At 39.6% G+C, this 13,301-nt stretch overlaps 1 protein-coding gene across 2 annotated transcripts in view; it reads left to right on the top strand.

Moving 5' to 3' along the window:
• ARID5B (AT-rich interaction domain 5B) overlaps positions 1 to 13,301 on the top strand; it is a 209,840-nt gene that overhangs the window by 89,640 nt on the left and 106,899 nt on the right. For both annotated transcript variants that reach the window (XM_051982609.1, XM_051982608.1), the window contains exon 4: positions 3,304 to 3,534. In XM_051982609.1, coding sequence (XP_051838569.1) covers positions 3,304 to 3,534 — 231 coding nt within the window. The remainder of the gene's footprint in view (positions 1 to 3,303; positions 3,535 to 13,301) is intronic.

The raw sequence follows: 13,301 nt of genomic DNA, 5'->3' as shown, positions 1-13,301 counted from the left end.
GCAGGAAAAAAATAAATAAAAATAAGTAAATAAAATAAAAAAAAGAAAGAAATATGAGTTGCTACTCAACAATCAATATGCATTTATTAAGCACTTTCTGTGTTTCAAGCACTATAATATTATTGGGAATACAAAGAAAGACCAAGATAGTCCCTGCCCTCAAAGAGCTTACACTCTAATGGAGGAGACAACATGGGGATAAGTAGGTACAGACAAGAAACGTACAAATGGAGAATGGAATGGAGTAGACAGGAGAGAAGGGGAACAGAAAGGGCTTCCTGAAGATGGTGGGATTTGAATTGAGTCTTGAAATAACCTAAGAAATGAAGATGAGAGGGCAGAGCATTGGAGACAGCCAGTGCAAAGGCATGGAAGCCTAGGGGGGGTGAGTGTAGATGGATCTTAGAGTATATGGAAGGGAGGATCGTATAATAAGGCTGGAAAGGTAAGGATAGGTTAGGTTCTGAAAAGTTAACATTCCAAACAGAGGATTGATATTTGATCCTGGAGGCAATAAGGGAGCCATTACCAAAACCCATGGAAAATTCTGTTCCACTGTTGTTCTCTGCAGCTTTCCATGAAATGAGTTGTTCTTCGCTCTAACTAATCAGGAACCACTTCCCTCGTTGAGAACATCATGAAAAACTCATGAACATTCATTAACATCTGTGCTACCTCGTTTTGGCAGGAGCTTTTGGTCTAAGAGCCATGACGGTAGGAAGATACATAGACAACTGAATAAGCAAGGAGAAACTTGCTCACAGTTAGAGCTGTCCCATGAGGAAATGGGTTGTCCAGGAGAGGATGGATGGCTCTTGGGTGGAGATAGTGAACATCCCTTGTCTGATGTGGGATACCGGGGACACCTTCAGGCACAGGTTGCCCAGTGTGGTATCTGAGTCTCCTTTCAGTGTTGAGATTGTGATTTGGTGATTGAACAAGCATCTGGAGTAAATGAAAATGTGCTGAATTCGTAAAAGTACAAAGCATTGCAATATAAGCAACTGTTGTAGATTGCTGGGCAAATGGAGAGCGAGTCTCTGCTTGTTTCAGTTAAAAGGGCATTGACTGAGTTTTGGTTAATCAAGAAGGACTTCATGGAAGAGGTGAAATTCCAGGAATTGCTTAAATGAAGGAAGGACATTCATTGATCATGAAAATTTCAAGGCATGGGACTGCAAAGATATTAAATGACCCAATTCCTAATCCCAAAGGGTTCCTGACATTCCTAACAACCGAAGGGTTGGCATATTCTTGAAGGGATCAGAGAGCCCACAAATAAAGTGGAAGAAAGGCCCAGATTTTGATGCAGGCACAGCTACTGGGCAAATCACGGTCTTTCTGATCCTTATATCCTCATCTGTAAAATAGTGAGGGGGAAGAATGAGAAATGATCTTCAGTTACCTTTCCTGCTCTCACCCTTATTATGATAATTTGATACTTAATTTGATTTACTGTGATAATATGATAAAAATGAAAAATCAGAAAAGATATAAACATAAATATAAATATATATATATGCAAGAGGTCCATTGAGTGTAAAAGGAGGGAGTGAGGAGGGAGTAAAGAGAGGATTTGAAGTATTTTGTGGGGAGATCCCAGTGTCAAGGAAAAAGATCATTGAGTAATGGAGGAACAAGGCTGAGGAATAAGAGTGAGCACGGAAATCCAAAGCGATCACATGAATCTCTTCATTAAGGAATGACACTAAAGGCATTTTCTCTTCTTAAGTCATTAAGTGCTATCATCTTTATCTTCCAACTTTCACCTTCAGTTTCTCCATCTACAAAATGAGAGGGTTGGAATCAGTTGCCTCCAAGGTCCTTTCTCCCTAAAATCCACGATGCCGTGATCTAGGGTGACTGAGGCAGCCACAAGACAACTCGCTCAATGCCAATGAAAGCCGTTGCTGAATCTCAGTGGGGATATTAGAGTTTCCTGTCTCCCGGGCCAACCATCAGAGCCCAGCCCCTCTCTTATCTGAAATTTCTTCTTCTGTGGAGAATTATAATGGTACAATTGCAGCTTCGTGGTTGCCTGTTTAGATGGCGCTTAGATACTCTTGAGTTTTGACAAAGACGGGTGGATGTTCACACTTAATATTTCATAAGAGCTTTAACTCTATAGGAAGTACCTACTTTACCCAAAAGCATGAAACTATTTCTGGGTCTGCTTTAAAAATCTCAAATTAGCATGTCTTGGGAGACACATTCTATCGTCTTTAAAAATGGCTTCTAATTTTGGAACTTTCCTTCAATGTAAACATATTTCCTTTTAATTAAGTGTGCCAGCTGAAGAAGTGGCTACCCACAAACTAAGCAGGAGGCTAAGAAATGTAAACTGTAAAAAGATGTCATCTTGCAAGCCGTGAAGCATCTCCATTCGAGGAGAAACAAGCAGCCCGAAGAGCTAAATGAACATAAATAGAAATACATCTGGGTATTAGCCTCTTATCTGGAAAGGTCACATCCGCACCTTCTACTGGTACTGATGATGTTCTATCATTATATCCTCTCCTTCCTAATACGTTTCCCACTGGTTACCAGATGGCCATAATAGTGTCGGTATCCTTAACAACTGTCTTGTACAAATCCCTACAGCATGGTAAGGCCTTCAGATATTTTTCCCTTTGGAAAAATAAGGGACATATCTGGGAATTGGTTACAGCCGTCCCGATGGTGGGTTTGTTGATTGCAGCGGCGAACTGGGCCCTGGGATGCCCAATCTGGTATGGGTCTCAAAAGGGATGGATTGTGTGTCATTTATAAAGTTTAAGATGATGGAGAGACTTATCCATTTGCTGAATGGGTGCTATATATAGCAAGGTGTAAACAGGCATCCAGAACATCAAGAACGGGCTTCATTAAAGTTGCTGAAGCATTTTCATCAGACTCAAGTTGGTTCTGATTGAGTCCTTTAACAAGGGCTCTTGGGATGTACTTCTCGGCAGGGTTCCCTTCGGTTTGCTAAGTTGCCAGATGGATTTGGAAGGTTTGGGAACGTTGGGAAAGGGGAAGGAAAAGCGCGACTAGTTGGGGGTGACTAGCATGGGAGAGAGTCAGGGGAGGGGATCGTAATGATGATGATATCTAAGGCCACAGAAAGCTGAGAAGAAGCCCATGTGCCTGATGGACCGGTGGAGGGAGGAAAGGGGCGTGAGCTATGGGATCTGATGAATGAGGAGTGAGATGAGACACAAGCTGGAGATCGGAAATGTCTTGTGGTCATGTGTTGGTTATTGCATGAACGGCCTTCTCCATGTGAGGATGGAGTGTAACCGAGGTCTTTTCTTGTCTTTCTAGGTGAGGATGATGAAGATTCCAATGTGATCGTCCTCAGCTATCCCCAGTACTGTCGCTACCGTTCCATGCTGAAACGTATTCAAGACAAGCCGTCGTCAGTGCTGACAGACCAGTTTGTCTTGGCCCTGGGTGGAATTGCCGTGGTCAGTAAGAATCCACAGATCCTTTACTGTCGGGACACTTTTGACCACCCAACTCTTATAGAAAATGAGAGTATATGTGATGAATTTGGTAAGTCTTTCTCTTTTTTTTTTTGTTTCCGTGTGAAACTTTTCTTCTTTCTTTCGAATTATTTATGACTCCTAAAAAGAGCAGTGATGGTGAACGCCGCTCATTTTCACATGTCTGCTCTTTCCACCGTGGCAAACGCTAGTTGGCTGTGGATTCTTAACTGTGTTCGGGTCTCTCTCACAACCTCTGTTTACCATAGGCAAAGGGGTTATTATTTCGAGTCTACAGACAAGTTGTTGAGCACATACAGCATAAAGCTGCTTGTTAGACCTTGAAATTGGACTTTGGGAAAGATCTAAAAGGCAGAAAGCTTCCTGTTACAACGAACTTGAGTTGTTGGGGTATTTTTTTTCCTTAATGGTCACTCACCTCTCATTGTGGTGCAAGACTATATAGTGGTTCTGTTGTGGACCAGCAGACATCTCGGGTTTGTCTTTGATGTATTGGTTTTTTCTTCATGGGTCACTTGGTAAATATGAGTCATTGTGTGTATTTTATTGTCATTATTCAGATCGAATGAGATGTCCACTATTGACATTTCAGAGCACCATTTTGGACATTTCTTTGCTTGCTTAGGATGGAAGAGATCTTAGCAACCATTGAGTCCAAATTCTCCCCCCACGCCCTGGTTAACAGCTAGAGCCGGAGGTGGATAAACAATTTTGCCAAGGCCATGCAGATAATAAGTATCAAAGGTAGAATTTTGAACTCAAGTTTTTTGACTCAGAATTTCCACTGCCTTTGAAGTACAATTTATGATGTGTTTTTCATACACACACACACGGCCCCAAATATTGTAGGGTTCTAAATTGTTGCTTACACCATCCTGTGACTTGTTCTGTGTCCTTGACTTGGTTCTTTCAAAAGGGCATCCAGTTATAGAGTGGTCCATTGTCATGTTTATTGATTATATACAGCCACAGTGATCATTCTTGTCCCACTGAGAGTCTTCCTTGAGCTATCCCCCAGTATCCCCCCTGGTAGAAGTTGGGGAGATGGAGGGATGGGTCATGATTAGGTCAGTATGCTCTGAAATCCTAAAGCCTGTGAACAGCCTGAAGCCATGTTGTCAGATCATTCTTGTAATGCCCACCAAGAGACTTCACTGAGCTATCCCCCAGTATCCCTGTATCCCAGCATCCTCCCCTCAGTATCCCTGCCCTGGTAGAAGTTGGGGAGATGGAGGGATGGAACATGATTAGGTCAGTGTGCTCTAAAGCCTGTGAACAGCCTGAAGCCATGTTGTCAGATCATTCTTGTAATGCCCACCAAGAGACTTCACTGAGCTATCCCCCAGTATCCCTGTATCCCAGCATCCTCCCTTCAGTATCCCTGCCCTGGTAGAAGTCGAGGAGGTGGAAGGATGGGCCAGGATTAGGTCATTGTGCTCTAAAGCCTGTGAACAGCCTGAAGCCATGTTGTCAGATCATTCTTGTAATGTCCACCAAGAGACTTCACTGAGCTATCCCCCAGTATCCCTGTATCCCAGCATCCTCCCTTCAGTATCCCTGCCCTGGTAGAAGTTGGGGAGATGGAGGGATGGGCCAGGATTAGGTCATTGTGCTCTAAAGCCTGTGAACAGCCTGAAGCCATGTTGTCAGATGTCAGTTCTGGAATCCATAGGACCATCCAATCCCTCTCAATCTTTAAAAGGCAAATCTTGACTAGAAAAAAGGAAGAAGACTATATCACTTCCCCATTCCCTTTCCCAGTATGTAAAGCAAAAATATGTGAACATTTCAGTACAAATACATCTGCTCATAATAATAAATGGTAGATGTTTCTGGAGAATCTTGGAAATAAAATTTGTATTTAACTAGAAAAACGTGCATGGGTGTGCATGGGTGTGCATGGGTGTGCATGGGTGCATGTACATGGTTCTATCCCTCTTTTCAGTCCTCCTCTGAGCTTCCCTGCTTTGGCCCCTCAAACCACCCTCCCCAACCCCCACCACCCTACCGAGGCCTCTAATTTACTGACACAAAATAAAACTGAAAGAATTCTTTCCCTCTTGTTTGAGAGCATTTGAAATTAGAATTTCACAATGTATTGCAATGAAAAAAAAAAAAAAGGTTTTAACCTTTGGGGCTAATTTAAGAGTTATTAGTCATTGAGTTTCAAAGCTCTTACCATTAAGATTCTTCTGTAATTTGAGAATTTAACAATTCAACAGTGATCAAGATGGCTGTTCGAGTTACTAAATCCATTGAAAATGTTTCTTTCCAACCCTTTGCCTCTGACTTTTTGAAGCCATGATTTCTTGAATCTCCTGGTGACACAGTTTATTTTAATGTTGTTTTTCTTCCCAGGCCTCTTAAAGTGGAAGCTGTCTTTTGCAATGTTAACTTTCTTTATTGAGGGGGCCTTTAAAGAGCTTCTGGGATATCTGGCCATAATAATTAGGGCCCTGGATGTTTCTGGAATGGAATGTTTTGAAATTCCCATAGTGTGCTATGAGGCAAATAGCAAAATCAGGGAATGTTTTTTTTTCAACCCATTTCTTAATTTTGGAAACTTTGAGATTACCTGTGTTCCCTTCCCCCCTGTGGAATGCACATTAAGTTTCCAAAGAATATATTTTTAAATCTTCTGGTCTTGCCAGGGAGCTACAGGCTGAAGGAGTTGGTGAAAATGTATGGCTACGATTTCTCCCCACAACTAGCAGTTGGTAGAAGGACATAAATTTAATTAGTGACTAGCATTAAACAAATGTTACTAATATTAAACACTGCCAGATGACTGAAACACTTCTGTTTGATTACCCAAAGTGCCAGGGGGTTCACAGATGAATTTGTTGCACAGTATATATATTCTGTACCACACGTCTGGTTGCTTCAGTAATTGGTCAGATGTAATTTAGGTAACAATTTGCCTGTGCTGTGAAAATCAAATTTTATTAGCCATATCACCTGGTGGATGAATAGGATACCTGATGGCAAAAAGTATATGGTACTTAGTAGCTACACCTTTGACATATGAAATGTGTCAGTGTTTGTAGAATACCTCTCAGTTCTCCATTGTAAGGACAGTGTCTGTTTTCCTAGTTCTAACAAATGTTTATTTAATCAACCAATATTTCCTGAGCCCTTGCTACGGACTGAGCACTCTGTTAGGTGCTGTGGGGGAGAGTCGTATAAGGCCAGTTCCCTGCCTCTGAGGAGCTCTTAGTCTGCTTGGGAAGACAAGAATTCTCTCTCTTTCTCTCTGTCTCTCTCTTTCTCTCTCTCTCTCTCTCTCTCTCTCTCTCTCTCTCTTCTCTCTCTCTCTCTCTCTCTCTCTCTCTCTTTCTCTCTCTCTCTCTCTCTCTCTCTCATACACACACACTCACTCCCAAAGGCTAATTGACAATAGGCACACAGGGAAGTATATAATTAAGCATCAGATGAACAATACAGACAAAAGGGGTTGGGGGTTTAGAGGAGGGAGAAATAGAATTAAAGTGTGAGCCAGAAGAGTCATAGAAATATTTGTGGTGGGATATGAATTGGTCATGAAAAGTTTATTGGGAAAATGTATTATACAAGTGTGTTTATTTTCTATATTATATGAATTATATCATGACACATTCATGCTATTTATGTTATTTGAATATATTATATATCATTTGAATAATATGTTATGTATTATGGAAATATATAATGAATGGATAGATAGATGGATAGTTATTTTTACAAAGCCTAGGTCTCCCGATTTCACCCGGCTTGGAAGGGCAAAAGGGCCACTCACAAATCAGTCTCACTAATACAGATTGGCACGGGAACTTTGTCCCACTCCATTTCTGACCTCCTCCTTTGACAACCTAACACTGCACCTCATCTGGGGGCCCATCAATTGGTGGACTTGGTTTAGATAGCTCAGAATTCCCAAGATCCAGGGAACCCACCAGCCTTAGTAGCCAGGATTGCTTTGTTGGCATTTGCCAACACACCCAGCTATATTTACATAAGATATAAAGTTGTTTTATCTTTTATCTATTAAAATATATAATGTTACATATGATATATAATACGATGTAATATGTATCATATAAATATGTATTTTCTTACAGTCCTTAAAATAACGTAGCTTCTTGGTGCATAACATCTTACAGAGCTTTATCCCCTGCCAATTGCCTTTACATATTTTATCTCATTTGTTATTTAAAAAAAGAACAATAGGGAGGAATAGGAGTATTCTACTCATTTTAGAAATAAGGAAACTGAAGCTCAGAAAGTTCCTATGGCAGATTAGCTCGAGATAAAGCCAGGTCTAGAATCTAACTCTTCTTACTATTGGCCCAGTGTCCTCATAAACAGAGAATTGAAAGGGATCTTAGCTGTTTTCTCATTCAGTCCTGGCATTTTACATATTGGAGAAGTGAAGTTCCTTGGCAGTTACTTGACTTGCCCAAAGTCATGGAAGTAGTCATGTGGCAGTTGACGCTAACAGAAGTTGAACCCGGGTCTTCTGGCTGCAAATCCAACACTCTTTACCATCCTACCTCCTGTTGTTTCTACCAATCCATCATGGCGGCTTTTGCCCATGTTACGATTGGTATATTTTGTTTTTTCACCTTTTTTAGAAAGACACTACCCATCATCCCGAGGATGTGCAATTGGGTTTGTTTCTATAAATTGCCTTCTCTTACCTGTTTCCTCTCTTTAATAGTGGGGAATAGATTGATGAACTGGGAAAGTATGGCCAAAAGTACAACCTTTGGTCTCTGGATAGGATTTTCTTTCTCTTCTTAAACCTAACTGCCCTAGATGGGGTTCAAGCCTCATTGGCCCCATGCCCTCAAAAACCAGGTCAGCTTTGTTTATTTAATTCAGGCATCTAGGTCTCATGGGTAGATGCAACATATCTGTCAAATGTACCCCCTTTTTCAGAGTGTTCCACAGAATGAAGGACTTTCATAAGATAGTAAATGTGATTCATGTAGATCTGTGGCTATTTATTATAAAACTCCCTGAATTTTTCTGAAGCCATTTAATAAAGTTTGATTAGAAACTTTTAATAGAAAAAGAGGATCAATGAAATGCCATGGTTTAGTACAATATCATAAGAGCACCATTGAGATTTCTGTTTTATTTACATTGAGATATTCAGGATCGAGTAAATATAGCTTGGTTTTAATTAACTGTCCTCCTTCCTTTGGAAAGGTTATTTTAGGCTTGAAGGGTTTTGATAGCAGACCATCTGCTTCCTTGACTCCGTTTTATTCAAGTTCATTCCTTGGTTACAGCTTTGTACAGATTCTAAGACTGGGGTCTAAAGTCTAAATTGAGGAGTATTAATAAATGGTGATTGAAAAGACTCAACATCTGGAAACAGATTGTATTCCTTGGCCCTCTCAGTTATGCTACTCTTAAAAGTCATGTGTTCTCTACTTAGCATGGAGAATTAGCTTATCTTAAAACTAAAGAAATAGGCCACCCCTCCTTCCCCCTGCCAAAAAAAAAAAAAAGTGGTTATCAAATTTGTGATTAGGAAATGAGATCACATAACAGTTGGTAAAAGTGAAAACTAAAGGCAAGAGTTCTTAACCTGGGGATTTGGGAGGTGGTGTTTATTTATTTATTTTTTAATGATAATTATATTTCAATATAATTGTTTTCCTTTGCAATCTTATATTATTTATTGATTCATTTATAAACAGACAGTGATGGATCTATAGGCTTCACCAGAGAGGGCCAAAGGAACCTATGGTAAAAATAAAACACCCCAGAAACTCAAAAAAGTTAAGATCTCTTCCATTAAGATAGTTTTTTTTGTTTTGTTTTGTTTTTTAACAAAAACTATAACCAGTTCAGTTCATGGTCCTTACCCCCACTATCCTAGTAGGAATTCAGAAAATTGGACTCCCTTTATGCCCACCCCCAGGTGCTCAACCATTTCCTTCATTTGATGTATGAAATGTACATTGTCATTTATAATGTGTTCAGTGTATGTTATGGCAGAAGGAATTTCCCCCCACCCCCCAAAACCCTTTATCTTTTTTTTTTCTAGTAGAACAATAAAATGTACAACACCTTGTAATGCATAGGGTTTACCTTAATATCATGTAGATTGATTTCACTTGTGTAAAGTGATGACAGTTCAATCTAAACAAAGGCTGAGGGGGCAGGGTACCGGAGAAAAATGGCTTGCTCTAAGGTACTGGCTCCTGTCACTGAGATCTAATAGAGAACCCAACTTGCATAAATGCTAGCAAGACCATTTCTTGTAGATGCCAGGAAAGGCCACAAGGTATAATTAGTTTGGATTCCTTTGTCTTTCTAAACTGGAAAGATGCATAGGAAGTTGTATTCTAAAGCTAATAATAATGATGGTAGTAATAGTAGTAGTAGTAGTAGTAGTAATAGTAGTGATAGTGGTGATGGTGGTAGTAGTAATAATTAATAATAGTAATAATAATTAATACAGTACTTTAAGGCTTATAGAATGTTTTGTGCATATTATTTTATTTGAATCCCACAATTCCCCTGTAAGATAGATATTGTTATCACCCCTATTTTCCAGATCCTTAAGGCTGGGATCCTTAAGGACTTGCCCATCCAATAACTGTGTAAGGCAGGGTTCAGAGTTGTAGTTTTTCCTAATTCCAGTCCAGTCTCTGTCTTCTAGGCCTTTAGCATATCTGAGTTGGTCATTCCTGACCAAGACTAGAATTAAGCCAAAGGAAAGACTTTCTACCTTAAAGAAGTTTGAACTTTATCGAAAGTAAGCCTGTTCTTTTATTCATTAATCTATGTATCCTCATTGTGATCTCAAGTAAGGGTCATAATGATTTCAGAATTTATTTCTACATGTTCATAGATGTCCCCTCCCATATTTGCCTGCAAATACCATCTCTCGGGCTCAAAGCACCATTAGATAGATTCTTCAGAGGCAATTATCAGGAGCCACTGGATAGAGAAACTCAGGTAGCCCAAAACCTGTGAACCCTTCCACTTGTGAACAAAATATTAATTGGGAAGTGGGACATAATTTCCCCCACTTTTTCTAATCCACTTTGAAGGTGCTTACTTGATGTTTCTCCTTTTTCACTTTCCTTTTAGAAGAAAATATATACATTGAGATAAAAAAGAAAGAAAATCTTGAGTTTTTATGAAAAAAAGAAGGGGATGTGGGGGACCAGCTAACCCTAGCTTCTTCTGCTCCAGATACTCCCCTGTATTTGCTAGAAATGAAAGGAAAGGTGGATGATTTGTTAAAGACATTGAGAATTTATTAGCAATTATACATTTTGGTCTCTGTAGATTTCTTTGATCACCAACTCCTGCCCCTTCTTCATAAGAATGTGGGCCACTGTAAATGTACCCATGCCAGTCGTTATCTTACTGATCTTTCAGATAACAAAAAAACCCCTCAAAATTATCTTTAATTAAAGATAAGCAGTAAGAAATTCTTCTTGCATGTTATAGACTAGTTATGAAAATGAACCCAGCCAGGACACGGCGCTGGTTTTTCTTTGAAGTCCTATATAAATGCAGACATTTGGGGCGCAACATCATCACAAGCCCCTGTGACTATGAATGTCTCACTATCTTTTGGATGTGTTGCCCAAAGAGATTAGTGAAGAAAGTCAGGAAATACTGCCTCTAAAATGCAGTCAGATGTCTTTTCTCTTAAGTATGTAATTGGTAATTTATCATTTGGACTTTAAGAATATGATTAAGCCAAGAAAACCAGAAAAAGCTCCTCTTTTGGCAGAGTATTAGAAGCTAAGATACCACGACAAAGGGTTATAGCAGGTAAAAACAAAGCATACTTACTAATGGAGAGAATTCTGTTGTTGCTTTTTAAGTGATTGCAGCCTATACATAGACATAGCATGTAGGGAAGTAGGGTGAGTAGATTTTTTTCCCCCACAATTTTTTTTTAAACAAAAGAACATTTTAAAATTGTTTCAGACTACTTTTTAATAGCCGAGTGGACTCAATGGCTTATTAAAAAGCTATCTGGACTCTCGGGTACAATAAACTCTTGTTCACCCCAGAAGAAGGGATTTGTGACTATATTGGCTAATCTTTCACCAAACATTTCATCTAGAAAAGTAGGAAAGTTATATCCCATTACATTAGGAAGATCAACATAGTCTTCTGCTGAGAGAAATGGACATTTTTATCAATAAAAAAGCACACAGGAAGAAATTGATTCTTTGGAAAACCTTAACATGCAAAATTATTAAGGCTGGGGGAAGTCACATGGTGGAGAAAGAATATGCAGTATTCCTTTTCATAAGAAAGCCCTTTGATAAACAGGTATACTTACTCTCACATTAACGTTCATCTTTAACCATTTCCTAAGGTTGCATTTTGTAACTTGGGCTGTAGGGAGGAAAGCTTGTATTGTTACTGTTAGAAATGAGCCTCCATTAATGGATAGCTGCAGCCCCTTTATCCCACTGAGCAGCAACTCACTTGGATTCAACAGGGATACAGAGCATTTCCACTAGGCACTTAGTATCCTCTGAAGCCCTATGATGGCTACAGAAATAAAATTGTAGCATCTTAGATTTAGGAACGGAAAGGATATTGGAGAGCACAGTATCTCTAAGAGCTAGTGCTTGGTAGGAATGTAGAGATTGTCTATTCCGAGCCTACCTTTTACAGATGAGTAAAACTGAGTCCTGGAAAGAATGACTTACCTAAAGTCATATAGGTAATAAATTGCAGAGTGAGAATGAGAACTCATGTTCTCTGAAGCCAGATATGATTCCTCTTCTTCTTAATCAATACAGTCATATAGAAAGATGCAACCACTCTTTTCCAGGTCAGAGAGTTTCTTTAGGGGAGAAAAGATTCACTCATGGGAAATAATGAACTCACACGTGGGAACATACATCATCTTAGCTTTAAGAACATATTTGGGCCGAAAAAGCCAGAAAATGGCCCTATTTTGGCAGAGATTTTAGAAGCCAGGATATCCAAGGAATTCCTTGTATTTGGGATAGTATGTGATGAAGTCAAACAGTAATAGTCCAGATGGTAGAATAAGGGGAGAACATGATGGACAGTGGTTTGTATTGGCTGGGGAAGAGATTCATGAATGACAAAAGAAATTATCATAATGATTCTTAATCCCATGATCGATGGGCCATGATTGAGAACTAGTCACAAAGACATATAATGCTCTCAGCTCAACATTTTAAGTGCTGAACATACCTAGAACTCCATGAAGGAAAAAAGGAGACACCAGGTCTCCCCTAACCTGGTGTGTGTTGGAGTTGGGCGACTTCACAATGTTGTCGTTCTATCCCTTGCTACAATTTTCTGCTTAGAAGGCGTTGGAATGCCCAACTTGGCAGCCTAATTTTTTTTTAATGAAAAAAAATTATAGGTTGAATTTCAAAAACTGAAATGTATGCAAGCTTTCCTGCTTCTGTCACATTTGGATTCCTGCAACATATAAATCATTTCCCTTTTTCAAATTAAATTTTGCTTGCCACGATTTGGTAATGGGTTTGCAAAGGAGACCAAGTAGCCAAGTTCCTGACATGAAAAAAAACCGTGTTGCTTGTTCAGGAAATCTTACTGCTGACTGGCATTGCCCTTGATCCCATCAGCTGGGCTCCATGCTCACTTTGGTTGTAGACACAAAATCTTCCTTCTGAGATCTTCCATCTCTTCCAATTCTGGTCTTCCAGCTTCCCTTGTGAGGAAGGCGAGGGATTTGATTAGGTGCAATATCAGCAATATTCACGCCACTTATAATAACAGAAACACTTAATACTCTAAATGAATTATCAGACATTAGTCATATGTTTATCTGTGCAAGGACAC

Source organism: Antechinus flavipes, chromosome 2 (genome assembly GCF_016432865.1).
Source record: "Antechinus flavipes isolate AdamAnt ecotype Samford, QLD, Australia chromosome 2, AdamAnt_v2, whole genome shotgun sequence".
Classification (NCBI taxonomy): domain Eukaryota; kingdom Metazoa; phylum Chordata; class Mammalia; order Dasyuromorphia; family Dasyuridae; genus Antechinus; species Antechinus flavipes.
The sequence above is the reverse complement of the archived record's forward strand: the minus strand, read 5'-3'. Positions and strand labels throughout refer to the sequence as shown.